The 27999-nt window shown below is 37.2% G+C and overlaps 1 protein-coding gene across 5 annotated transcripts; it reads right to left on the reverse strand.

The window, feature by feature from the left end:
- Positions 1 to 1408: 1408 nt before the first annotated feature.
- Positions 1409 to 26911, reverse strand: LOC120415271 (protein mahjong). 5 transcript variants are annotated; one of them, XM_039576739.2, is made up of 7 exons: positions 26497 to 26908; positions 26299 to 26436; positions 21146 to 22819; positions 13261 to 14821; positions 7007 to 7297; positions 6289 to 6934; positions 1409 to 2002 (listed from the first exon to the last, which is right to left on the reverse strand). In XM_039576739.2, exons 2-7 carry the CDS (start codon positions 26415 to 26417, stop codon positions 1812 to 1814), a joined length of 4482 nt encoding a protein of 1493 aa, XP_039432673.1. In that variant the 5' UTR covers positions 26418 to 26436; positions 26497 to 26908; the 3' UTR covers positions 1409 to 1811. The 5 variants fall into 5 exon arrangements, with proteins under 5 accessions (XP_039432673.1, XP_039432669.1, XP_039432670.1 ...); XM_039576735.2 differs by having other exon boundaries at positions 1409 to 2107; XM_039576736.2 differs by having other exon boundaries at positions 1409 to 2107; positions 13261 to 14812; positions 26497 to 26907.
- Positions 26912 to 27999: the final 1088 nt, after the last annotated feature.

The following is a 27999-nucleotide window of genomic DNA, read 5'->3' on the forward strand; positions in this document are numbered from 1 at the left end:
AGATTGAGAACCAGAGAGTTAATTTATTTTTTAAATTTTGTGGATTTCTTTATTTAATTCGCAAAATCAATATTGATTTATCATGTTATCAGTATTTTGAAATAATCATTTTTATCAATGATTTCAATAGAATTAAAGCTTTGCCTCCTCGATTATCCGAAGTTCGATTATCCGGGACTTCGGATAATCAAATCACCAACAAAACTTTTTTTTCATTTTTTTCTTTTTCTTGTTTTAAACATCAAATTCGAGTTCTGCGATTCCATTTTAGTCAAATTTCAATAGTTGATTGCCTATTAAATATTAAAAAGCATTTTTTCAATATTTCGTCACCGCCATATAGACCACCATCTTGGATTAAAAATTTCTAAATCACTTAAGGGGTTACATACATGTAAATTGGCAAAAATTACAGAGGTTGGTCTGAGCACACACTGAAACTTTTTTCAAAATCTGTTTTCAGGACATTAAAATATATATTTTTATCTATTAACAAAACAAATTTGAAGACATTTGGTTGTATCATTGCCGAGATATAGCTATTTGTAGTTAGCAGTTTCAAAAAACGGGTGCCACGATATCTCAACATTGCTTCGACCAAATCAGCTCAAAATTTTGGTGGAGACTCGTTAAACCGGTCCCGTGGGCATGACGAAGGCCGATTTTCAAAAAGTTTATTTAAAAAAAGATCTTAAAAAAGATAAAAATATTTTTCTGTTTTTCATATAATAATACGACCGTTTTTGATTTTGTATTTTTTGAAAATTCAAAATTTCTAAATCGGGCTTCGTCATGCACACGGGATATTTCTTGGGAGTCTTCACAAAAAAAAATCAGCCAATTTGGTCCATCCCATCTCGAGATATCGTGGCTTCATGAAACTTTCAGGAGTGATTGAAAATTATCTGTTAAGTGGATTCAATAAATTTTCTGTAATATGAAATTTTGTGTATTTCTACATGTATGTAACCCCTTAAGGGTTTTTAGGGGTCATACTAGTGCTCAACTCAACTCAAAATTTAGACAACGTTTTTATTTCTTGATTCGTTCAGGCTGGTACAAATATTTTTAAAAGTTTTTGTCATGGTTTCAAAATGGACCTCGTAGGTACACATAGTTTTGATACCAAACGGAATCATAATCAGCTTATGAGTTTAATTTGAGCTGAGATGGTTATACTTACCTTATTTTAACCTGATGCTCTGCCCCGGATCGCATAAATGTCCCATATGCATTTTCGTCGTTTTTGAGTTAATGATGCAGTATTGTTCAAAATCGTGTGGGACAAACTTGCCTTGCATTTATCTCAGCTTGCTGTGAGACATTTATGCGACCATGGGCAGCTGCTGGTCTTGGACATTAAGAATGCTACGTTCTATTTATTTTTCGGATCAATAACACCAACCAGTCAAGCTTAAATACGATATAATTTATTCATTCATTTAAAAAAGAAAAACTATAAGAAATGTACAAAAACTTTTACTTCTCCAATAGGTACAAACTCGTTTTGGACTTCACTTAACCGGCAGTGGTCTTTGCTCGCTCGAGAAGGTAAAACAAGGGTTTTTTTTTCGCTGGTGCAATTTCGAAACAAAGAAATTCTGTGTTTGCTTTCTTCTAACCGTTTGCAGAGGGCAATTCTCTCTCTAAGAAAGTGGGTCGATACACGCAAAAGGGATTACCGACGTGTGCGGGTTGGACTCGAGCGCATGACACACAGCACATTTCAAACTTAAAGCTCTGCTTAGTGTTTAATTAGCGGGGAGGGGTTTGCTTCCGCTTATCTACACGACACTTACGGCACCTTCTTCTTACATCATTAGAAAGTCCTCCAGGTCGGAGGTCGTGGTCCACGAAGAGGCGTCATCCTCGTCGTCGTTATTGTTGGCCCCGCCGTCGCTCTCCTCGGCATCATTTTCGTCGTTCTCCTGATCGTCCCCGTCCTGGTCCTGGTCATCATCGTCGTCGTCGTCATCGTCGTCGCTGGACGAGCCGCTCGAACCTGGTTGGAAAATATCATCTTCATCATCATCGAGTACATTGATACGCATGCCCCGTCTCCGCCGGCGTCGCTGGCCGCCGTTCTCTCCGCGAGCGCCGTGAAACACTGGAATGGGCAGAATGGAATGGAATGGATGCGGAAAGATTCTGTGTGCAAACGAAACCACCCATCGAGGAGGTGATCCAGAGGGGTCCTAGTTTGTTGTAATGGCAACAAAAAGAGAGAGAGAGCGAGAGAAAAAAGCCTAACACGCTCACAAAGCACACACGCACGTACGATCAAACGATAACTTAAAAAAAACCTTACTTAACCCACCTCAGTTATTCTTCAGATTTTGAGGTCCTAAACTGCCGTTGTACGCATTATTGTCCCGTGTCAGTTTTGGACGATTTTGACTTTATGACATTTTTAAAATACTTACTTTATGGCTGGACATCATTTTCATCTTCGTAAATATTACGATTCAGCATGGATTTTAATCGGAAAAATCGCTAAAAAATCACACTGCATCGATTTTCGACGCTCTATCGATTCATCTTGACAGAACTCGTCTATCTTTAACCCTTGAATTTTGAGAAAATAAATTCCGTGGAGATCGAGTGATGTTCGTGTGTGGTAAAATTTTGCCAAATTTTGTGTCGTTTCGTTCTCAGCTCCCCTGAATCCGATTTTGATTCTTCTGAATGCAAATGAAAGCTAGTGTACTGAACCTGGGCGAGTTGCTGCTCAAATTTTGAAATATCCATCTGTTTCCAAATGAAAATATGGTAAAAAAATCATTTTCATATCTCTGAGTGAAATTTTATGTCAAATTTTCAAAATATGTCAATAAATCGTTTAAATCAATAAAATGTTTAAAAGTGTTACTTTTCGAAAAAAGTGCTGAAAAGTTCAACTTTTCAGCACCCATTTGAATGCTGAAAAGTAGAACTTTTCAGCATTTATTTTGAAAAGTGTTGCTATTCGATTCTGTTAGTTTTGGTACAGAAAAGTAGGCTATTTCGTCGTTCAATAATGACAGGAAAAGTAAGTAGTTTAACGACGGAATTGCAAAAATTGCATTTTTCACCTCCCAAATTTTCATCGAGATTCATAATTTGGTTCTGGAGTTAGAGTCGTTTAATTAACCTACCATAAGAAAAAAAAATCCAGAAAAGGGTAAAAGCCCACCTGTTGACCTTCGCCAACATTTTTCGTTTCTAATTTTATCCGAAATTTCTTCCTACATTCATAGTACAGACCATGAGTGAGCATCTGAAACAAATTTGACATCATTCGGCAATCCCGAAAAAAATTTAGAACGATTTACTTTTTGCCTTTCTTACTAAAGACTACTTTATGGCTGGACATCATTTTCATCTTCGTAAATAAGACGATTCAGCATGAATTTTAATCGGAAAAATCGCTAAAAAAATCACACTGCATCGATTCTCGACGCCTTGTCGCCAAGTCGCCAAGTTGTCAAGTTGAGCTTCGAATACTGGCGCGAGAATGCTGGCGCATATATTTTGTGGCTCGAGATATACTCGTTTGTAGTAGCTTGTCTACCGATGTTTCCTACAACATGTCAGATATAGTAGCTTTTCGGTTTTTTTTTGCTCTGTCCGTTTTTGCATAACTGTACAATGTTTAAGCAAAAACTTTTGTGACATAGGACATTCATCCGTGTACAAACAATTTGTTTCCCGTGTGCTCCTAAAATCGCCTTTAAGTAGGCTTCATTTTGTCGTGATTTCCTTTATTTAACAGAGTTCATTGGTTCATTGGTGGCAGTGCGTGGCCGAATGGTTACGCTGCCCGCTTTGTAAGCGGATGATTCTGGGTTCGATTCCCATCTGCTGCAACCTTTCATCGGATGAGGAAGTAAAATGTCGGTCCCTGCCTTGGTTGTTAGGCCGTTAAGTCATTCCAGGTGTAGGAGTTGTCTCCATGCCATAAGTACAAATAACACACCAAACCAAGCCTACTACGGTGGAATCGCTGGCGGCGGTTGGACTCGCAATACAAAGGTCGTCAGTTAAAACACTGGGGTGGAAGGTTCCTTGGAGTAAAAGAGGTTTGGGTGCTCTCCCCATTCAAGCCTTCGGACTCCTAGGTTCGAGCAGAAACTTGCAATAGAGACCACAAAAGACCCGGGGGTCGTTAATGTGGATGGTTTTTTTTTTTTGGTTTTCAATAAGAGCTTTCGAAGCTTCTAAGCTTTATATCGTTTTCAATGTTTTCAATGTTCGCGACGCCAATGGTTATCTACCTAAGGTATTGCGATTGAGTGTGTAGTGGTGCGGTTATAAAAATAGCTATCTCTGACTCTCTCACTTTCGTAGATGCTGAATGGCATGCTTCCCACTGTGCGGTTAACTTGTTCCTCGGTTTTGCTTTGCGCCTGCTTTGTTCGGTTTTTGGGCTCGTACCAAAACTAGAAAACCAAAACCGCGGTGTGCGTCGTCACTGGCGCATGGGAAGCTTGCCATGCTTGTGTTTGTCATAAACGCTTGTTTCAATTTCAATTTCTTTTGGAAAACACATCATTAATAATACCTTGCTTTCATCATCAGATTTTTTTGTATCAAGTCGATGTTATGAATTGAAAGAAGTTAAATTCTTTAGTAAGAAAGGCTCCATCTCACCCCTGGTGGGATTAAATCGGGTTTTTAACATGATTTTTGCATCCATTAACCCCTCGATTTTTGTCGGTTTGTTTTGGTTTTTTGACGTTTGTCTGCTTTTTAACTGGGCTACAGCCCAATTAAAAAGCAGCCCTGTTAAACAACGCCCAGTTACCGAACAACTACTGTACTCTCGTACTTCGAAATCATGTAACTGACGAGGGTTACTTGGTCCAAGCGGGTCTTACAGGTCTTGAACCTGCCGATGTACTCGGAGAAAATGCGCCACCAGCTCAGCCTAACTGTAGAGCACCTCCCCGGCTTCCTCCTTCGAGGCACCACCATCGCGGGAGCCACTGCTTCCTTTGCTGCTTCTTGCGGATCAAGGGCGATCCTTCGGAACTGTGCCCGGCAGCAGAGGAAACTCCGTACCGGCGATTTCGGTTTCGACGCTTCGATTGATGGATTGATTGATAGTGCTTGCTATGATTTTCATTGGAGAAAGCTTTTTCAGCGTAGTGTATCCCTTGGGAAGACGATGATGTACGGAATTTCTTCCACGGTGGTTTGCTAGTTCTGCTTGATGCCATGCACTTCCAAAGCGTCCAGTCTCTTTTCCGCAGCTTTTTGACTTGCTCCGGATCCACATCCGGGAGACCGCGGAGAACGACCCGCTGCGATCGTCCACTTCGTCGTTGGTAGGTGTAGAATTACACTTTGTACTGCTTGAAGTGCACTTGCAACTTGCAAAAGTCTTCGACAGAGAAGCTGGTTACCTTGGTTCCAAACCGTGTAATCAACGATGTTATCTTCACAAGCCTGCTTTTGTTTACTTGCCGACTGGCCCGGTGGTGGAACCACCGGGGCGTCTCCTCCTCCTACTGAACTGGCATTGTTGTTGGTTTTGTTTTCCACTAGCGGGCTGAACTTGTTGTTGTTGAGCTGATTCTGCACCACTTTTCCTTGTACGACGACAGCTCCGGTGACCTCAGGGGACTTCTTCTCGCTTCCGATTTCCGGGGATGAGATGAAAATCATCCGTCTCGAAGGTCTCTTCCACCTTCGTCCGTCAAACAACTCGAGGCACGCAACGATGACCGTGACCCACTGAGAAATGTAACGACCCGATTACTCTGATGGTTGAGTAAAATCGGTCTTACAAAGGCCTATCGGGGCGCTAAATTTCTCAGCGGGGAGTGTCTTTCTCCAACTATACGATCTGAAACACACTTCAATAATTCTTCATTGATGACTCCTTTCGCACTTTTTCTAGAAGACAACATTTCTTTTACAGTTCATTTAGCTCTTCAATTATTTCGCAATTCATATTTTCATTATAGTTAATCTATAATTTTGCATTCAAAAAAAAACAACAAATAAACCACCACCGAGTTAGAGCACTGGTTTTGAAATATATTACACTCTAAAGCATCGTAACAAGACGTTATCAGTTAGACCCGCTCGAACAATGATTGAAAAAATAAAAATTCATCAGTCTTCGAATAGTCTTAACATTTGTCGGAACATTCGCACGGCGGTTCGACCTACAAGCAAAAGAAAGAGAGAAGAAACTGTCGTCCGTCCAAAAGCAAAAACAAACAGTCAATTACACACACATACAAACAGACACAATCACACGCAAGATGAATCATGAAAAGAAGCAGCTCTAGCCACACTCACCGACAGACTCCGTCTCCGACATCGAGTTGTCCTCGGAGTTTTCCATCTCTTCCTCCTCCTCCTCGGCGTCGTCCTCGGTGTTCTTCTTCCTGCCGACGCTGTAGATCCGCACCACCGACTCCTGCACCGAGTTGAACCCGCCCTGGTTCTCGACGATCGCAATCTGCGACCCGTACCCGTTGATGGCCAGATCGTAAATGTTCCGCTTCACGTCCACCGTCGAAATGCTCGAGTAGTCGTACCCGTCCAGCACCTTGAAGCTCGACTCGAAGAACACATTGTCCGAGTGGGGTTCGGTTTCCACCTCCGGACAGATCCCATAGATGACGTTCTGCTGGGAGAACTTGACCTGGCACTGGTCGAGCGCGGAAACCGTCCGCAGCAGGTGGAATGTCCGCAGGTCCCACACCTCCGTGTTGGACACGATCTCCAGCCCGTTCGGGTGGAACACGCCGGAAATGGTTTGGTTGAGTTTGTCAAACTTGTGAATCTCCTTGCCGGAGGACACGTCCCACAGGACGCCGTCCGACAGGATCAGCTCGTCCGACGGGCAGAACGTGGCCCGGTTCTTGGTGTACTGGTTGTAGATGTTCGGCACCAGCGACAGAATCTTCTGACCCGTGTTGATGTCGTAGATTGAGGCGACCTGCGAAATACACACGAAAAAAACTTCTTAGCATCCCAGCTCGGCAGGCACGTCGTCGCCAAGCACACTCACCTCCCCGGTCGTCGCCAGCACCTTGTCCTGCCGCACGTTTGGAAACTCCATGTACTCCTCCTCGTCCCACTGCAGCTTCTGCGTGAAACGTGCATTCTCAATGTTCCACAGCGCAGACATGGGGGATCGCCACGCGCACGACGTCAGCAGCAGCCGCCCGTCCTTGCTGCACTTGATCGAGTTGACGTACGACTCGTGGCAGGAGTAGCTGAACTCTTCGTTGCTGTCGCTCAGGTTGAAGATCTTGACCTCGCCGCTGTGCGAGCCGGTGATCAGCTTGGTGGCGCAGGGCTGCGAACGTGTAGATGAGAAATGGTGTTTAATTAGGGGTTTGCTTAGAGATTTGATTTTAGCGGCCTGGATTTCGACATGTTCAGGGTTGCGAGAAAACTTGTTTTAATGATTGATGAGTAAAAATCGACGTATTTCCGTGAAAGAGACTTTTCTCTCCGAAAAGGAACGGCTGTTGGTCTATAGTGTTACACAGAGAGAACAGTCCTCAAAGAGGATTGAGGTTTTGCAGCGCGACTGTGTTTCAAATGTAGGTGGCGCCAAAATGAGGTTACTTGCCAAAAATCGTATTCCTTTCTGCTGGATTGAAGAACAAAATCGCTTATTTCTCATGATTCCCTGCATCAATCTTAATGAAACTAGTTACAAAAGACAAGAAAAAAAATTTGCTTTAAAATGATGAACATCAGTTTTTGGACGCGCAAAAATTTATGAACTTTTTCTTCAAAAAACATGTTTTGGAACACAAAAAATTAGTTTAAACAGTTATATAGTTGATAACAGATGTGTTAACGTATATTCAACAATTTTCATTGATTTTTGACAGACTTTCTTGTCAAATAGTCCAAATTACTATCTTTTTCTAAATTTCCAGTTTTCTCATAGAAAAATCAAACAAATATTTGAAAGTTGTACACCAAATTGTTGCAAATAATTTTTGTTATCCGAATCCGGCATAAGTTTTATAAAAATGTTGATTTTGAAGCTGAAAACACATTTTTTTCAATAAAACATAGGTTTACGCTATTTGTTCATAGGTGACGACATGTGCATTTTAGCTTTGCTGCAAATTCTCTATGTCGATCTGAGGAAGTTGAAATATTGAATCTGGAGAATTGGAAAAATAAAAAAAGGTTTTTAAGGTTAATATGTTCAAAAAAAACAAATAAACTAGAAAGTTTATAGAGGATTTGCAGCAAAGCTCAAAGACACATGTCGCCACCTATGAACAAATAGCGTAAACCTATGATTTTTTGAAAAAAAATTGTTTTTTCCTTCATAATCAACATTTTTATAAAACTTATGCAGGATTCGGTTGAGAAAAAATATTTCCAACAATTTGGTGTATAACTTTCCAACATTTGTTTGATTTTTCTATGAGAAAACTGTATATTTAGAAAAAGATAGTAATTTGGACTGTTTGGCAAGAAAGTCTGTCAAAAATCAATGAAAATTGTTGGATATATGTCACCACATCTGTTATCAACTATATAACTGTTTATTTCATTTATATATACGGGGAAACTAATTTTTTCGTGTTCCAAAACATGTTTTTAATAGAAAAAGTTCACAAATTTTTGCGCGCCAAAAAATTGATGTTCATTATTTTAAAGCAAAAAATTTTTCTCGTCTTTTGCAACCAGTTTCATTAAGATTGATGCAGGGAATCATGAGAAAAAAGCGATTTTGTTCTTCAATTCGGCAGAAAGAAATACGATTTTTGGCAAGTAACCTCATTTTGGCGCCACCTACATTTGAACACAGTCGCGCTGCAAAACCTCAATAAATAATATAAAAAATCTAAAATTTAGATATTTTGGAAATTTTATAATTTCGAGATCCAAAAATTAGACAGTTCAAAAATTTATAACTGGTTGTTTTTATAAATTGAAAATTTGAGAGCTCAAAAATCATAGAATATTTTTGAATATTAAAAAAAACTCAAAAAATACACAAATTAAAATATGAAAATTTCTAATAATTGGAGCTTTAAAATTTTAAAGTAAATTAAAATATTCAAAAAAATCCAACAATTAGAAAACATTAACATTGATTTAAATAATATTGGAAAATACAAAAAATAGAAGCAAAAAAACTAAAAAATATTTTTTTTAATATTTTTCTAAGTTTAAATTTAAAATGAACAAAATCATCAAAATGAAAAAAAAAACAGAAAAATAATAGAATTTTAAATATTTTGATGATTTATTTTTTAGGTTTTGATTTTTTGAATCCTCATTTTTTTCTAATTTTATATATTTTGGAAATGTTTTTACTCATAAACTTACCAATCATGATTTTTTTTAAACTTTTGAACTATTTAGAATTAACCTTGACTTAAATTTTGTAAATTTATATTTTTTGAGGTTTCCAGAGTTAAAAAATTTAAAGACCAAAAAAAAGTCAAAATTTAAAAAATGGAGATTTTTAAGTTTCAAATATCCAAAAATTAATTTTTTTTAAGTGTTGGATTTATTAAATAATATATAAGACTAAAAACAATAAAAAATCAGAAATTGAGAATGTTTTTTTGAGAAACGTAAATTTAAAATTTAAATCTCCAAAATTCAAAAAAGGAAAAAATTAAAAAGGTTAAGAATAAGTTCATTTTTTGTAAATCAAAGTAATTTCAGCCTGAAAAATTTAATTGTTTTTAATTTTTTGAAATACATATCAGAATTAGAATTTCAAATTCATAAACGCCAAGATACGAAAAATGTAATTTCTTAAATTGCAAAAATTATATTCAAACATCTAAAAATACCTTGAAAAAAAATGTTTACTGTAGAATGGAGAAGTTTCCAAAATAAATGAATAAACTTCGAAATATAAATTGAAAATATAAGACACAAAAATTTCAAAATATTCTAAAAATGCAAAAAAAAATAAAATCGAAAACACTAAAATCAAAAAAAAAACTTGTAGATTTAAAAATTAAAAAGTTTTTTGATATGATAATTTTAAAATTCTGAAGTTTTAACTAAACTACAAACTTTTCACTTTTTGCTTTTTGAGAAACTCCGTAATTTAAGAATTTTAAAATTCAATCATTAGAAAAATATGATTTAGTAATTGAATACCGAATTCTAAAATTCCTAATCAACTATTCAAAAACACAGAATCACAAAAATATATTTTATTTATTTTTCTAATCTAATGGTAAATGGTAGTGTTAATAAATTTCAAAATGTTAAATTTTAAAATTGCATTAATTAAAAAAACAGAGATTTTCTAATTTCTAGTAGGGGAGTGTGGGGTAATTTGGACACCCTAAGGAAATTGCTCTGTCACGGGCTGTATGGATATTTTAAAGGAATGTGGATGACACCAGAGGATAAAAGAGACCATATTTGATGGAAAAATGTCATTTATATCGATAAATTTTGATGAAAACCCCATTTTTATCGCAAAAATTAAAAGGTGTCCAAATTACCCCCACATTTTTGTGTGGGGGTAATATGAACACCCCTATGGGGTAATTTGGACATGCCTTGTGGGGTAATTTGGACATGCCTTGTGGGGTAATATGGACATACCTTGTGGGGTAATATGAACACCTTTTGAGGGGTAATTTGGACACATGTTGAAGAATAAGTTTAACATTAGATTTTTTGAGCATGTTTTTTATCCTTCAACCTGGTTTTGTAATTGCTTTATATTTTGAAGTGTTGTTTTGCTCACAATATTTCATCAAAGGTTTAAATAATGATTTTGTGATAGAACTATAATTCAATAGGAAGATAACAAATAATTCAGTGTAGTATACATAATTTAATCATTAATACTGAAATGATTTAAACATTTATTTTGGATTAGGCACAAGTATAGTTTTTAGTGATTAAGGTATCGTTTATGTTTATATAAATCAATCTTTATACAGAATTTATTAGCCCGAAAAAACATTTTTTTTTTTTAATTTTACATTCTGTAGCCCTTCAAATTTAAATATTATTGTAAACCAGCATAGAAATTAGAAATGTCAAAGAAATTAATTAAAAGCAATTAACATTAGAGTCTTGTTGAACGCCAAATGTACAGTAATCAGATTTTCATCAATTCGAATATTGGAATAAATTTATCTAAATTAAAAAATATGGGTTTTGTGAAAGTTCTCATTGCTTACATTCCGTTTTGATTGTTTTGACATATTAAATCCCTCTAAATTTATCTAAATCGCTTTAAAAACTCATCCAACCATGAAAGTTACTTTTTTGTTGCCTGACAGGTAGACTTTCAGGTATGTCCAAATTACCCCACAAGCCATGTCCAAATTACCCCCATAGCATGTTCTATCATAAATTGCAATTTTTGATGATAAAAATGGATAAAATGCACAATTTTTATACGTACATATCTCAGGCATCGTCCAAGCAACCCCCTTAAACATAAAATGTCCATGTCCATGTGTTTTTTTGCCATATAACCCCTGCAAAACCTTATTTCCTAGCCTTCAAATATTAGAATTTAAGGCAGTGCCAACCGACCTTTGGAAACTTTTACATATTACACCAAAACTACTTAACCTATTCCAACTTTTTTGGTTTGTCCATACTAGTAGGCCATTACTAGTACTAGCCTTATCACTTAAATTGCCGTTTTCACTTTATATCCGAAGAAAACGTGATTTTTAAAGGGGTGTCCAAATTACCCCCCCTGTCCATATTACCCCAAACTCCCCTATACTTTTTAATCTTTTTGTTGAGATAAAAAATCCATGGCTCCCATTTTTGGAATGTAGCGAATTTAGATTTTTTTTTTTTGAATGATTTTTTTTTGTCGAAATTTACACATTTTGAAATTTTGAGAGCCAGTGATTACAGACTGATTGTAAACTGAATTTCAAAATTGAAAATAATAATAATTTCGTTGGTCCAAAAATCAAAAAGTTTGTCAAATTCTAATTATTCTAATTCCAATACTAATGTAAGGCTACCAACTCTTGCTGAGCAAAAATCCGTACGATATGACAGCATGGTGTAACAAAAACTGTCAAAGAATTATTTATATAAATGAAATTAAATACATTTGAGAAATTTGAGAAACTGTGTCGTTTTGACAGCTAACAAATTTCACAAAATACTATCAGAGTGCACTTGCACTTGCAAGTTTAAAAGTATTCATAAAATAAACCGTGATTTGAATCAAAACATTATGTTCTTTATTTTTTTTTAGTTTAAAAGTTTACGAAATGTAAAGTTTGCTTTAACGAATAATACCGTTCTCAGTGTTTTCACGAACACATCTAAAAAAAAATATTGAAAAGGTCCTATAACATGTGAAACAAAACAGTTTATAGGACCTTTTTTTTTTGTTGCCCAATGGGCATTGGGTTAAGTTCACTGCGACCACCTGAGAAGGCTATCTTTTGTGATGTACCCTGGTTACTGTCCATACTACAAATTACTCGTATCCATTGGATCGGAAGACGAGGGGTTATTTTGCAGACATGGTTTATCCCAATTCGGCGCAATACAGTCGATGAACTGTATGACTGATAGGACCTTTAAAAAACTCTAGATTTGTTAATTCAAATGTTCAAAGGTTTTCACAAGTTTTAGATGGCCTTTGGATCTTTTAATTGATAAATATATTTAGTAAAGAATTTCTAAAAGAACAATTCGAGATTTTTTTTAAAAGGTCCTATCAACATATGAAAGACAACACCTTTAAAAAAAACCTTAGATTTATTGATAATCAAGTTTGAATTGAGGAAACCCAGAAAACTCTCCCTTTTTAAATCAAACTTACAGTAAAATAAAAATAAAAATGTCTAGTTAGCAAAAGCTTTGATCAAATAAAAAAAAGCAATTCAATGTTTAAAAAGTTGTTAAAATTCCGTACAAATCCATATTATGCGAAAAATTCCCTACAAAAATTCCGTCCTGTTAAAAATCCGCGAAGAGGGTCGGAAATCCGTATGGTAAGGAAACAATCCGTAAAGTTGGTAACCTTACTAATAAGCATTATGAAAACATGTAAAAAATTTAAAATTTTAGAATAAGAAAATCTGATAGGTAATTTTAAGATTTGGGAATTTTCTGTAATTCTGTATAATATACGGAATACACGGGATACAAGATTCATGCTGTCCCATGTTGCATGTTTGAGTGTAGACCTACGGAAAACTTTGCCAATTTTAAGATTTTGAAATTTTATTACAAAATAAGAAAAAAATAAAAACGCGCAGTTTTGAAATTATTTTTTATGAAGCATAAAAAAAAGCAAAAACACACACAACTCACCGTAAAATCGCAACACGTAAAGAAAAACTCCGAATCCTGTGGCCTCAGCACCCTCGACGCCGAAAAGTTCGAATGCACCAGTCTCCGGTCGAACCTCCTCGAACTATACCCGGCGTGCCGCTTGAAGAACCGCGCCGCAAAGTTCTGACTCATCCCCGAAGCCCGGTTCGGCCTCGGATCCGGACACTTGTGCGGCACAAACAGGTCAAACTGCGGACACGTCGACATCGGATGCTTGCAGAGGGCGTGCTGGTTGGTGAGGTACTCGGTAATGATCGTGTCCAGGGTGACGGCGAGGGGTTCCGGACCGGGGGGTTTGGACGAGGTTGAGGCGGGGACGAGGAAGGAGGCCGTGTCGACGGTGGCGGAAATTTGCTTCTGGAGGGACCGACTTGCTGAGGCGGAGCAGGACGAGGCGAAGGGGGTTGTGTTGGTGGCGGATGAGGAACTTGGACCGCCGGCGCTGACGCTTCCGGCGTTGGTCTTCTTGATCAGGCGGATCGGAGTGAAGGGTTCGGTTGGGGTTGGTTCTTGGGGTGGTTCCGTTGAGGGCGTTTCCGTAGATGGTGTTGTTCCTGAGGCGGATTCTATACTGGCCGCGGCCAGGGCCGCTTGTAGGTTTGCTTGGGCCGTGGAGTGATTGAAGGTAGCTTCGGTTGTTTTGCTTCGAATTCGGGATCGCTGGATGATGGAGGCATTTGGCGATCGGAACGTAAACGGAGAGTGGTGAAGATTTCTGGCCAGGCTGGCGACCTGCTGGTGTTGCTGCTGAATCGGCGTAGGTATCGTAATCCCCGTTTCCTTCACCAACGTCGAAGCCGTCTCGCTCAACCCCCGGGCCACCAAGTGCTGGTGGATCAGCTGGTACAGCTGCTGCTCGTTGAACTGAATCTTAGTTTGGGCGACCACATTTGCCTTGTGAATGTCCGCCAGCGAGGTGTCCATCTGGTTGCTAAAGTTTTTCGTCTTCCCCGACACCCGCTCCATCAACTCCAGCGCGTACTTCTGGAACTGAACGTGCTCGGCTCGCTTCTCCTGCAGAATCGGATCCCGCATCAAACTCTGCAGCTGCCCATTAACAAACAGTGGCAACTTCCCGATGATCTGCTGCACCGTCTCCGACCTCGCCAACCCCGCCAACGCCCTACACGCCATCCCCCGGATACAATCCGCGTCCGTAATCGGCGTCTTGACGCACATCAGCGACAGCAGCACAATAATCCCGTTGTTCGAACGCACACTCTCCCAAACCTTCTGCAGCAGTTCCTCCGAGTTCTTGTTCGGCATCCGCTTCTTCGCCGAGCCAAACCGCGCCAACGACCCGCTTGGCCTGTGCAGCGGCGCACAAACCGTGTGCACCAGCACTGCCAGCGCAGACTTCTGCACCTCGGCGTCCGCCACAATTTCACCCTCGGCCGCTCCCAGTACGATGTTGATGCCCGCAGCGGAACCCTCCTCCGGGAACTCGATCCGCTCGCAGAACACGGCGTGCACCCGGGGGATTACGCACGCAATGTTGAGCACGTCCAGCGCCGCCCGCACCGTCTCGCCGCTGCAAGAACTAAGTTGCGATTAGTGGAAAGGGCTAAATAAAATTGCGGGGTGGCTACTTTTTTCAATTTATGAACAAAGGATTTTTGTATTATATTGTAAGAAATAATGCTGGCACGTCGTCGGAAACAAATCATAAATCTTCTTAAAAATCGTGAGATCGATTCAGAGGACTAATGAACATCTCAAAGATTCTCCCCATTCAAAATTAATAAATTTGATAAGTCGCACGAATAGTTTGGCAAATACGGTTCCGGAATTTTGAAATTTGATTTTTTTAATTTCAGTATTTAAAAAAATGCATTCTAGGATTTAAAATTTTCTTCGATTTCTTCAATAATTTAAAAAAAATCTCGATATTCTATAATTTATTAAATTTTCTCAAAATCAGATTTTTTTTTAATTTTGATTTTTCAATCTTCTGAATTTAACCCCTTCCCGCCCAGAGCGAAATCAAGATATTTTACGTTTTCCTTGCCAGACTTGACCAAATTGGATAAAATTTGAATAGAAGAAAAAATCAACTCGCGACAAAATTTTGAGGCTAGGAATTTTGACAGGTATGATTTTCATAAAGTATTCGCCTCCTTTTCTCTCCCACAGAAAACCTTGGAACGAGGTAGCTGTCAAACTTGGCCAAAATGTTAAAGTCACTCACAAAATGAACTTTGAGTGATTTGAGTTCATCTCTGACGTCACGATTTTCTCTTCTATAGAGGAGAAAAATAACTCGCGACAAAAAATTTTTATAAGAGGAGAAAATCGTGACGTCAGAAATGAACTCAAATCACTCAAAGTTCATTTTGTGAGTGACTTTAACATTTTGGCCTAGTTTGACAGCTACCTCGTTCCCAGGTTTTCTGTGGGAGAGAAAAGGAGGCGAATACTTTATGAAAATCATACCTGTCAAAATTCCTAGCCTCAAAATTTTGTCGCGAGTTGCTTTCCTCCTCTATTGCTTTTAATTTTTTGAATTTCTGTGATTTCTTTATTTCCTTGAGTTTTTTTTTTAATTTTCAGAAATTTCATAATTTTTTTTAATTTCTTGAATTTTTTGAATTAAGCAATTATTTAGAATTTCTGTAATTTCTAAAAAAAATATATATATTATGGAATTTCTTAAATTTCTAGTTTTTTTCTAATCTTGCATTTGTTGGATTTCATAGATTTCTTGATTATTTTTAATTACTCAAAATTCCCTAACCCAATTCCTGATTAAATATTAAATAAAATATATGTCTCTGGCATTTTATGAATTTATTGATTTTATTCTAATTTGCTGCTTTTATTTTTAAATTTCTTAAATATCTTGAATTCTTGAAAATTCTTATTCTTTTTTTATTATTTCAGAATTTTTTAGTTTCATAATCTTTTTGTGATTTCCTAAATTTCTTAAATTTATTTTCTTAATTTTTTTAATTTCTTGATTTTTTGAAATACTTTTAACATTCCAACGCCCAAGGCTCTAAAAAAGTTGGAACGGTAACTTCAACTCAATGGTTCTCGGGCATAACTCAACCAATCAAGATGATTCTTCTTTTCAGTGATTTGTTAGGATGTCTAAATTTCGGGTGAGTTTTCAAAAAGCCGTAAGAGCCACCGTGACCTCTGACACTATTTTAAGTTTTTGTCGAAAATGAGACAACATTTCATTTTTTTTTTTTTAAGTTTGGGGCACTTGAAGAGCGTGTAGATGAACAATCTCGAGCATTTCTGATATTGGTTTTTCGTAAGTAGGTCGAATAACGATGCAAAAAGGACTTTGTATACCAATGGCTCTTACGGCTTTTTGAAAACTAATTCGAGAGATGATTCTAGAACTTTGCAGAACCTAATTTGATCAAATCTGTATTTTTTGCGATCAAAAACATCGTTCCAACTTTTTTTTCGAGTGTAAAAAAAAATTCGCCAAAAATTCCGCGCAGGCAGTTGTTTTAAAAAAGGTGGAACGATGTTTTCGCTCGCAGAAATTAAAGATTTGTTTAAATCTAGTTCTGCAAAATTTCAGGATCATCTAGACATTCTTACAAATCACTGGAAACAAGAATCGCTCCGATTGGTTGAGTAAGGGTGGATTTTCATAACTCCAGAATTCATGTTCTTGAATTCTTGTTACCGGTTCAACTTTAACATAAATTATTTTTCAGTCATTTTCCGTTTATTTTTGATGAAGCAACTCGGAAAAATGCTTGCTTACTTGAAACAAAGTGATTCACATACTTTTTTCATAAATTCGTAATGAAATCTTTGAAAAATTTGATGTTGAAAATTCGAAGTGAGTCAATTCTTGTCGTACAAGAATTCAATTCTTGTCGAGCAAGAATCAGTTTATAGCAAACAAAAATTCGTGCTATAAATCGATTTGACAGATGTTTGTGTACATTTTGTCATTCGATTCGTTTTGTTTCAAAATATTGTGGAAGCCTAATTACGGCGTCCCTTCCTGGCCAGTTCTGGTCCACAGACAAAGTAAGTTCCTTTCACTGCGCGTCGGATGGTCGGATCGAATCGCGTAGGACATCACTTCCATACGGCGATTCACCCGGCTGTTTTCCATCTTTTGTTCGACGGTCAGTTTTTGGCGATCTTTCCTTTTTTGGACGCCGTTTCAGTACTCGTGAAGAGCGTCCGGATAGTCGACGAAGGCCGCGGTAGATGCGGAGTGCTTGGGCTGGTCGACCAAGAATTGGGTCGTTTGTCGATTCCGAGGGGTCAAGCGAGTTCGAAGCTTCCATCGGGTTTGAAATTTTTTCGTCTTTTTGGTCCAGATCAGTGGTTTGACTCCGCCGGTTATTTGGGAAACAAACTGGGTGGAAGTGACGATTTGGGGTTCGACTCGGAAGGTGAGCAGTGCCCGGTGGAAAGATTGTCGCTCGGAAGGACGGTTACACGAGGATGGTCTCCCCGATTATTTCGACATCGGATGGCAGAGTTTCATCTGTCTTGACCACCGGAATAAAGTTTTTTGTTTTTGCTGCCGCCATCCAGGACATAGTCCGCTGTCCGCAGGTTCTTAGTCGGAGTCGGTCGATAAAAGGTAGAGTGGCCAAGATTATCCAACTCCGACCACAAGCTGGTCCAAACAAAGCAAAATCATGACAAAGTCAGTGGATTTTTGTTTTGAGACCTGCCCCTTGAGACCCTATTTCGGAACTTTTGTAAAATTTAGTAACATTATTTATTTTCAAGAATATTTCATCAAAGTGAGGCCTATTTTCCAACATTTTCTGAGTTTGTGTTTGTTTTTTCACCAGCTGGTCTTGACAGGAGCATGACATTGCTCAGCAGTTTTCACAAAAGACGCAACGCGTTTTGGCTGCGTTGCTATAAAATTGCATACAATGTTGCACCGGTTCGGAACCGGTTTGACAAGAATTCAGCAGCAAGAAACAAGAATTCTGGAGTTATGAAAATGGACCCTAATGCCCGAGAATCAGTGAGTTGAAGTTACCGTTCCACCTTTTTTGAGAGGCTTGGGCGTCCGTGTAAGTTGGACATGCGTTGGGCGTTCCAGTGTTAATTGTTTGATTTTCTTAAAACTATTGATTCTTCAAATTCTTAAAATTATTTAATCCCATAAAATTATTTTATTAATTATTAATTTGATTCTTTAATTTCCTAAAATTCTTGATTTCCTTGAATTTTTTTTATTCTTTGGTTTTTTTAGCTACTTGAATTTCTTGAATTTCTGTAAATTCTTATTTTGTTAAATCTTCCGAATTTCTTGAATTTCTGTAAATTCTTATTTTGTTAAATCTTCCGAATTTCTAGAACTTTATAAATTTCATTATTCATTGTTTTAAGTTTTTACATAAATTTCTAGATTTTATAGTATCCCATAATCTTTAAATTCTAGATATTCTTAAAATTCGCAAAAAATAATATTTTAATTTTTTAATGTTTATTAATTTCTTAAAATTACTTGACTTCTTAAAATATGTAAAATTCATTCATTTCTTCTTAAAACACGTAAAATTCATTAATTGCTTTAAATTCTTAATTTTCTTGAATTTCTTGATTTTTTTTAAATTTCTGTGATTTTTGTAGCTTTATAAATTTCTTTCATTTGTCATTATTTTTATCTTTAACATGATTTTTGTGGATTTTTAGAGTATCCTAAATTTCTGTAATTTCTTAAATATCTTGAATTTCTTATATTTTTATTTCTTGGAATATTCAAACATATTGAACTTATTAAATTTCTTAAATTTGTTTAATTTCTTGAATTTCCTGATTTCCTGAATTTCTGATCTGAACTTAAATTTTTCTGAATTTTTTTATTTTCTGTAATGTTATTAATTTATTAATTCACCAATTGTTAAAATTTCTAGCTTTTTTATTGTTTTGATTAAAATGCCAAAAATGTTAAAATTATTGAATTTGAATTTATTAAATTTCTGTAATGCCTTCATTGCTTGAACATTTTTTTTTTTTTTGGGGTGATCCAGCCGCACATCGTTGATGTCGAAACCTCTAAACTGGGCCCTCGTCCTGTCACGTCCGTCAGTAGTCTTGTCGTACATTACAACTAGAACCAGATCTGCCAATGAATTAGTACACTTCGACCAAATAAACACTGACGCTGTATGGATCTGACTCTAGAATAAATGCACAGTTGTGTGTTATTCATAAGTCCAAAATGTTCAATTATTCATATAAGTCCAAATATTCATTTGCGGATAACTACCTAACTTGAATTGAATACAAGATTTAAAGCAACCTATCCGAAAGCTACTCTTATCTCAAATCCTCGACATTTTAATTACTAACCAAAAAAAACGTTTCTTTTAAAACCTGTCTGGCTTCTTTTAAAAAACAAAAAAAAAATAACAGTTGATATTTTACAAGTCGTGAATTGAAAAAGAGACGACCATTTGTTCGTCAGAATTCCAGTAGATCCTCGATTCGCAACAATGGTCGATACAATCATAATCCGACAACCGTTAGTTCAACAGATCAACGAATTTAGTCCGATATCATTTCACTATTGATTGATCGAGACTCTATGGAAATTTTGACAAATCAGAATGGTGTTTATGCTACTTGAATGAAAATCACCGATTCTGATAGAATTTCTAAATTAACTGTTACTAATTTTGTCCCTAAATAACTAAAGGCAAAGTATAAAAAGTTGATATTTATAGTTAAAATCCTAAATTCTACAAACACTATTTTTTTAAACCCGCATCCTAACCTGACACCCACATTAAGATAGGGAAAAATCACATATGTAGCGGTTCATTGTACAAATGTGATATTTCCACTATCAGAGAACCTCCTTGTCTCGATGACAGCTTACCGGCCATCGATTAAGCCCTGAGACTACGCCAAAGTGGGTTCTCGCAGCATGAAGTGGTGTCCATGTGTAAAAATGGAAGCTTCAGCAATATACTGAACACTTCGATTTTAATTCCACATCGAATCAAATCATGCTCTTTGCCAAACAAGCATCAAACCTATGACACTCATTATGACAAAGCCCAGGGCCTTCATTGCTTGAACATTTTGAATTTCTTTTATTTAATCAAATTCGAAATGGTAAAAATTCTTTAATTCCCTAAATTTTTAGGAGTTTTTGAATTTCTTTTATTTTTTTTTTGATTTCCTAAGTTTTTTAATTTATTTATTTTTAAATCTAAAAATTATTTCATTTATTGAATTTAAATGTTTTTTTTTATTTATTTCTTGATCTTTAATATTTTTTAATTTATTCATTCCTTTTCTATTTCTTAAGTTTAAAAAATAAGGTCCCATTATCATATGAAACACAATAGCTTAAAGGCCCTTTAAAATAATCTAGATTTCTGTTATTTTTAAGAGTATTTTAATTTTTTTTATTGTTGTGCTGATTTTTTTAACTTTATGATTTTTTATAAATTTGTTATATTTGCCTGAAAAATTATTTTTCCGCACCTTTTTAGAATTTTAATTGTTTTTTTTTTATTTTTACTTTATAAAACTCTTGATTTTTTTGTGTTTCAGTTTTTTTAAATTTCTTATTATTTATAAAATTTCTTGTTATTTTTTGTTTTTTAGAATTATTGATTTTTTTTAATTGTTTGCCATCCATAAACCACGTGCACAAATTTTTTTTAGAGTAGTACAAAAAGTCACCTGGGAACCTTTGTAATACATGTATCCATTTTTATGAAATTCTGGGCCATCCCAAATGTCCTGGAATGCAGACATTAGAAAATACCGCTGTAATGGTACAAATTTAGGGACACTCAAGTGCCAGTACATTCCATGTTCCGAGTTTTCATGCTAAGCGTCGTTCCTAAAAATTGCAAACCGCAAAACCGAGTAGCCACCCCGCACCCCACCATCAACTCACCGTCCACTGTAGTTCCACTCGTACGCCAGCGCGATGATCCTCAACAGCAAATTCACCCCGCCCAAGTCCAAAAACTCATCCACCGGTGACCAGCGCGCCTTCATCGGCAACAGCTCCTGCAGCGTCTTGATCTGATCGCTAATCACCTCGGGCGAGTTCTTCACCGACTTGAACACCGGTCCCGCCAACGTCCCCGTGGGGCACTGCTGGCGCGTAACCTGACTGTACTTGTAGTAGAGATGGTTCTCAAAGTACTTTTTGAGCGCGACGCAGACGTGCCGGACGACCTGCCGGGCAGCGCACTCTTCATCGTCGTTCAGGTTGTAATCGTCGTTTGGGAGCAGGATCGGGAGCACGGAGATGACGTTGTAGAGCTTGCGGAGGCCGTCCTGCTTGTCGAACTCGTCCATCATGGTTTTGAACTGGCAGCTGAGCCCGAAGAACATGGTGGCGTGGCAGCGACCGGAGTCGTGGGCACAACCGAGCAGCCAGAGGGCGTACGTTACGAGTTCGGTGATGATTTTCTGGGGCATCAGGCAGATTCGCTCCATGGCGTCTTCGCAGTACGCGAGGTAGTAGAACGCGATGGAGACTCCGGTTGCGGCGAGGCTGGGGCGTGGGACTTTGAGGAGGCGTTCGAGGCCGCCGTTGGCGATGAACTCGAGGGAGAACTTTTTGTGGCAGAGCAGGGAGGCCAGGTATTTCAGGGCTTCGAACGCTAGGCAGGTGTCTCGGGCTTCGAGGTTTTCAATGTAGCGGAAGATGAGGGCCATCGCGTTGTGCTCGAAGACGTGCGGGAGGAACTCCTGGTACTCGCCCATTGGGGTGAGGTATCGCAGGATCAACATCTGACTTGTGGCGATCGTGGCCGGGAAGATCGGGATCATGTTCCTGTGGGTGGCGCGGTTATCCTGCGTAGTTTGACTGTTTTCGTTCTGGAACAGCGTGTTCAAGTTTGCCGTGGGAGATGCGCCGTTGGACGGCGCTGCCGCCGCCGTTGTCTCGCTCGAGCTGGACGGTCCCAAATGCGCGAAAGGTCGCTTCTCTTCCCCCTCCTCGTCCTCCATCGGCGGCGCTTCCTCCTTAATCTCCCCGGAAGACTTTTGCGAAATGAGCGTGGCCTCTCCCTGGAACATCCGATGAAAAGCCGTACTACTCACGCCCTCCCCAGCTTCCGCCAACCTGTCTCGATTCCTGTGCGCCAGCTGGAGCACGTGCAACCGCCGCAGCATGATCGGCAACAGCCGGATGTTCTGCTCCCGGAAGCTAACGGCAATCTCCTGCACCTCCATCGCCGCGCCCAGCAGTCCCGTCGCGTAACTCTGCAACGGTTCCGGACTCGACTCGGCCCACCCGTACAACCGGCTGATCAGGTGGTCAAACTCCGCCTGGAACACCGCCGACGTCTCCAGCCCCGGCATGATGACCAGGATCAACCGACAGGCGGCGATGTTCAGCGGTTGCGAGCACTGCTGGATGTTTTGGCGGGTGAAGAAGTTGTCGCGCAGGTAGTCGTTCACCAGCCGGGTCATAAAGTGGTCCTTCCGGAAGAGGGTTTTCAGCATGCGACCCAGCTCGCTGTTGGGGTCCGTCCGGGAGGGGTGCCGCTCGTCGAACGGGTCCGGATCCTTGCGCATGTACACCTCGGTTTCCTCCTCGAAGATTTCCGCTAACCTGGAAGTTGGGAGAAGAGCGTTTTATTAGCTTTGAGTGATTTCAGTGAACTCATCCGTGATGTATTTTGCAGCTCTGAAAAGGACAGTTTGGTTCAAAGTTGTGTTCCGCAGTGCGCTAAAGACGTAAGGCGATTTTCTTTTCATTTTTTTGGTGGGGCTGTTGTACTTGAATTTTCACGAATTAATAAGGTATTACATTCTAAGGCTTCCGGTGGCCGCTTCAAGAATATGCAAAAACTCTAACATTTTCCAAGAAATTTAAAGATATGAGGATCTTATCGTGACTCATTTTTCCAGGTCCAAACACCGAAAAGGACCTAATAAAAAGAATCTTTGGAATTTTATAATTTCTGTATTTAAAAAAAAATAATTTTGAAATTTTGAATGTCAAATTTAAAATTTTACCATTTATTTATTTTTTTATTTTTGAAAAATCGTTAAACCATCTGTCAAAATGAACAAAAATTTACCGAATTTGCGGTTGTACGATGAACAAAAATGAACTTCATTACCGAATTTCGGTATGTCTTTAACGCATTCAGTAATTTTCGGTTTACCGAACAAGTGTGTAGAAGTTAAAAACCAAATTAAAATTGATGGTACGTTCGTTTGAGCGCTAGTTCCAAACCAAGTGCCGCACTCAGAGCTGTCAAAGTTTGAAGAAACTCGCGCTAGTTCCGCACGAGTTTTGCTGCCATCTTGGAACTGAAACTCTAGTGCCGCACTCGATATTTTTTTCAGTTTCATGCGAGTTCCATGCACACTAACAAATGACGTTCGTTTGAACCAAAACTGGCACCGACGAGTGCGGCACTCAGTGCCGCACCGGATTTTCAAACGAACGTACCATTTTACCATTTTAGAATGTCAGAAATTAATAACCTAAAAATTGATTTTTTCTTTTTGAACTCTGGAATTATAATTTATAAACAAAAAATTTAAATATTAAGAATTGTAGAATTTTCAAATTTTTAAATTAGAATTGCTGAATTTAAAAATTTAAAAATTTCTAAATTTAATATTTGAAATTCTAGAATTTCAGCATTTTAAAATTAAACAAATTCAGAATTTTAAAATTTAAAAACTAGGGGAAATTCTCGTATGTTTGGCAGGTTAAGCACTCGCTCCTAACTCCATCAAATTTGCTGATTTTCAGAATTTAAACAACTAATTTTGCAAAACTTTTGATAGAAACTTGCTTGCTCACTTCTTATTGAGCTATTTATCGCTCGATTTCAGTTGAAAACGCTTTTAATTAGCTTTAATTGAATGTCAAAGTTTTGACCTGCCAACATTGGAGGCACGCTGAAATCAGATGCTGTTCCTCTATTTTTAAGTTTTGAAATTTTAGAAAAAAATAATTTATGTTTTTCATATTTCAAATTTTAAAATTTCAGAATTGCTAGATCTTAGAATTTTAAAGATTTATAATTTTGTATGCTTTAGATATTAAGAAGTTTTAGAATTTTAAAACCTTTTAAAACTAGGGGAACAGCATCTAATTCCATCGTGCCTCTAATGTTGGCATAACAGCTCTTTGACGTTCAATTACAGCTCATAAAAAGCGTTTTCAACAGAAATCGAGTGATAAAAATAGGAAGTGAGCAAGCATGTTTCTAAAACAGTGAAAATCAGCAAATTGGATGGAATTAGGAGCTTAACCTGCCAAACATACAAGAGTTTCTCCTACAGATTAAAAATAAAATATTTTAAAAAAAATCTGAAGATTTTAAAATTCTGAAATTTTAAAATTCAGGATTATTTTTTAGTAAATTCTGAAGTTTTAAAGTTATTTTTTTATACTTATGTTTTTAAATTCTGTATTGTAAAATTCTTACATTCTAAAATTCTTATATCATAAATTCTTAAATTTAGAATTTAAGAAATTTAAAAGTTTGTAATGATATAGTTCTAATATTTAACACTTTTTAGATTTTAAGAAGCATGAAAGCAATGAGAAAATTCAAATAAATTTTCTGAATTGTAAAAATTCATAAGTTTGGAACCATAAAATTTAAGAGTTAAGGAATTTTTAAATTTAAAAATCTTAAAATTTCTGAATCTTAAAATTTTAGAATTGAATTTCATAGTTTGAGATTTTAGATATTTTATAAATTAGGAATTTGAATATCTAAACTTTTTGAAAAATTATATATTTTTTTTGTAATCTTGGAATTTCAGAATTTAAAATTTTTGCTTCCCAGAAATTTTTATTTTTTTTTGGAATATTGAAATTTTAAAGATTTTTAGAAGCTAATCTTAATTTTTTTAAAATTCTTGAATTTTATTTAAAAAAAATAAATCTAGAGTTCAAAAATTTTACTTAGAAGACCTCAAAATTCTTCTTAATTCCTTAGTTTCTAAGAATCAAAAATTTTAAAATTCATAAATTTTATTTGATTTTTTTTAAATTAAAAAAAATTAAAAGCTTCTGAAAATCTTAAGTTCTAAAACTCTAACATTCCAAACGTTTAAGTTTATATATAAATCCTTATTAAGTTTTTTTAGAGTGGATTTTTTAAAAGTAAAATTCAAGAATTTTTAAATACATTTTTTTTAATTTTTGAATTTTAAAATATATATTTAAAATTTTGTAGTTTTAAAATTTTAAAATTCTAGGCTTCTAAAAATCTTAAAAATTTCAATATTCTAGAACCTCAATTTTTTTTAAAGCTAAAATTTTTAAATTTTGAAATTCTAAGATCACAAAAAATTTAATACAATTTTTCAATTCTTCAAATTGAAGAATTTTATAAATTCAATTAGAAAATTAAATAAATAGGAGATAATTTTAAGAAAATACATTCAATTTTTCTATTTCCGAATTTTAAAATTTAAAACTTTCAAAATGATGGAATTCCAGATTTTTTAAATTTTACAGTTTAATTGTTTTAGAATTTTAAAATGTTAAAGTTTAAATTATAAAATAATGTTTTTTTTTTTTTTTTTTAGAATATTTATAAGAATTTTGGAATCATTTTTTTTTATTTGAAGAAAACCGGAATTTAAAAATGATTGAATTTTATAATTCTAAATTATTAGAATAGATGATTTTTTAAATTTCAAAATAAATTTATTATATATCCAAAGATAGTGATAGTAGTAATCGTAATAGTTATTTTATTTGGCAATAATATCTTGTTAGTTTGACTTTTTATCAGGGCAAGGATGTATCGGAATTTTAAAAAAATAAGTGTAATTTTTTGCGTTACAACAGATTGCTCCTTATTGTTATTTCCTTCGTAGAAGTGGAGAAGCCCTAATCTAGAGTCGTTCCAAGAGGTAATCTTTACCTTGAAATTCTTCTCCACCAAATCTAATCAAAACGAGGAAACCAAAAATTTCGAGCAACGTGTGACGTTCGCGTGCGCGTTTGTTCTTGTTTTATCATGTCTGTGCAAGCAAACGCAAATGGAAACGAAAAGTTTTCCCAAAATAGACTAATAACATGATGCTCAATTTCACCACTTCACTTACCGCGTCACAACCGGTTCCGGATCATAGCCGGGTACGCTGTGCCGCTCTTCCCACACCTGGAAGATTTTGGCCAAGTCGCGTCCTCGGAGCACTTCCGCCTGGTCCAGCGGGGAAGCCATCCTGAGTGTGGTGTATGTCCTACAATCAAAACAAACCACGTTAAATGACTTTTCGGCAATCCGGACAACTTTCACGAACCTTTCACTTCTTGCACTGACAGCTGCTACCAGTAGATCAACAAAATCTACGCACTTTTACGCATAACAAAACGTCCAAAACCTCCGGACGAAAGTGACACCTCTTCTCCCGCGAGAGAGCGAGTCCTTAACCTCAACTTCTAGCAACTCTTCGTGTTCTTCTTCGGAACACCCCGCCGAAAAAGAAGAAAAGTTGCTACGAACTTTGCTCGCACTTTTCCCCCACAACCGACCAACACCCGATTCCGTAAATGCCTGCAATCGAGGCCCGACCCGCGGAAGTGGCGCCGGAACGATGGACCGGATCGCGAACGGATTGTTTTCGGGGACTTTTTTGCGTTTTAAAACTGCGAAACGCGAGCAACACGCACACGCGATGGAAAATGATTAGGAGCCTGCTTTCACCTCGCGCGACCAGTTTTGACAGGAGCTGTCATCCGCGAAGCGAGAGAACGTTTTCCAGAATGAACCCCTTCGTCGATTTGCTTGCAGGCGCGTGTGGATGAACCACTTTTGCGGTGTAGCGGAAGTGTTGCCAGTTTGATCGGTTCTGAAGTTTTGAAAAACCAAGTTCTGCATGATTTAGCACTTTCCCAGTCACGACGTTCTAGCAGGATTCTAACAGAGTTCTTACAGAGCTGGATATTCTTACAGCATTCTAGCAGAAATGTTCCACCGTTCTAGCAGGATTCTGACAGAACCAGCTCTGCTAGAATATTTCGTGACTGGGTTAAGCCTGATCTACATCGGGAAAAACTGCTGCGATCCTACCTAGGATCCTACGCTGCGCCGCGATGACAGATGTGATAGTGTGGTTTCGGAAATAAATCGAATTTTCGCGGCTACTTATCTGACACTACGCTCCGCAGACTGATCAACTCTCATGCTGTGTGCAACGAGAAGTTGTGTTGAACGCATCAAGGTTAAACTCACTGATAAAACATTCTGAGCTTAACATTTCAAAAGGGGCACATAACTTTTGTAAACAATAGTGTATCCCTTTCACTCGAATGACAGTTTGCATAAGGTGTGAGAGGGATACACTCTTGTTTACAAAAGTTTTGTGCCCTAATGAAATCGAAAGCACGATTTTGTCGCTCTGGCACCAAACCGAAACGAGCGATTTCCACTCTCGACGCACTTTTTCTCTCCGCATTTTTTGTCTAACTAAATAGTATCATTGCTTGCGTTTTGCCGTCGTAGGTTTAAGTACGGTACGCTGATCGGAAGGAACGCGGTCAAGAAATGTTGAGTGTTCTTTTCGTGATCCCCCCCCCCTCCCCCCCCCCAAGAAATGTTGACAGTTCGGTATGAGTGCGATAGACGGTGTGCGCGCTTGAGGTTCTTTCGAGGAAAAAAATAAAAAAATTTAAAATATTCAAAAGTTAAAATTAAATAGATTAAAAATGTTTATTCAAAAACTTTTAACAACAATTATAAACAAAATTAAGAAATCAATAATTGAACATTTCTTTAAAACAAACAGAAAATTAGAAACTCTTAA

Source organism: Culex pipiens, chromosome 2, assembly GCF_016801865.2.
Source record: "Culex pipiens pallens isolate TS chromosome 2, TS_CPP_V2, whole genome shotgun sequence".
Taxonomy (NCBI): domain Eukaryota; kingdom Metazoa; phylum Arthropoda; class Insecta; order Diptera; family Culicidae; genus Culex; species Culex pipiens.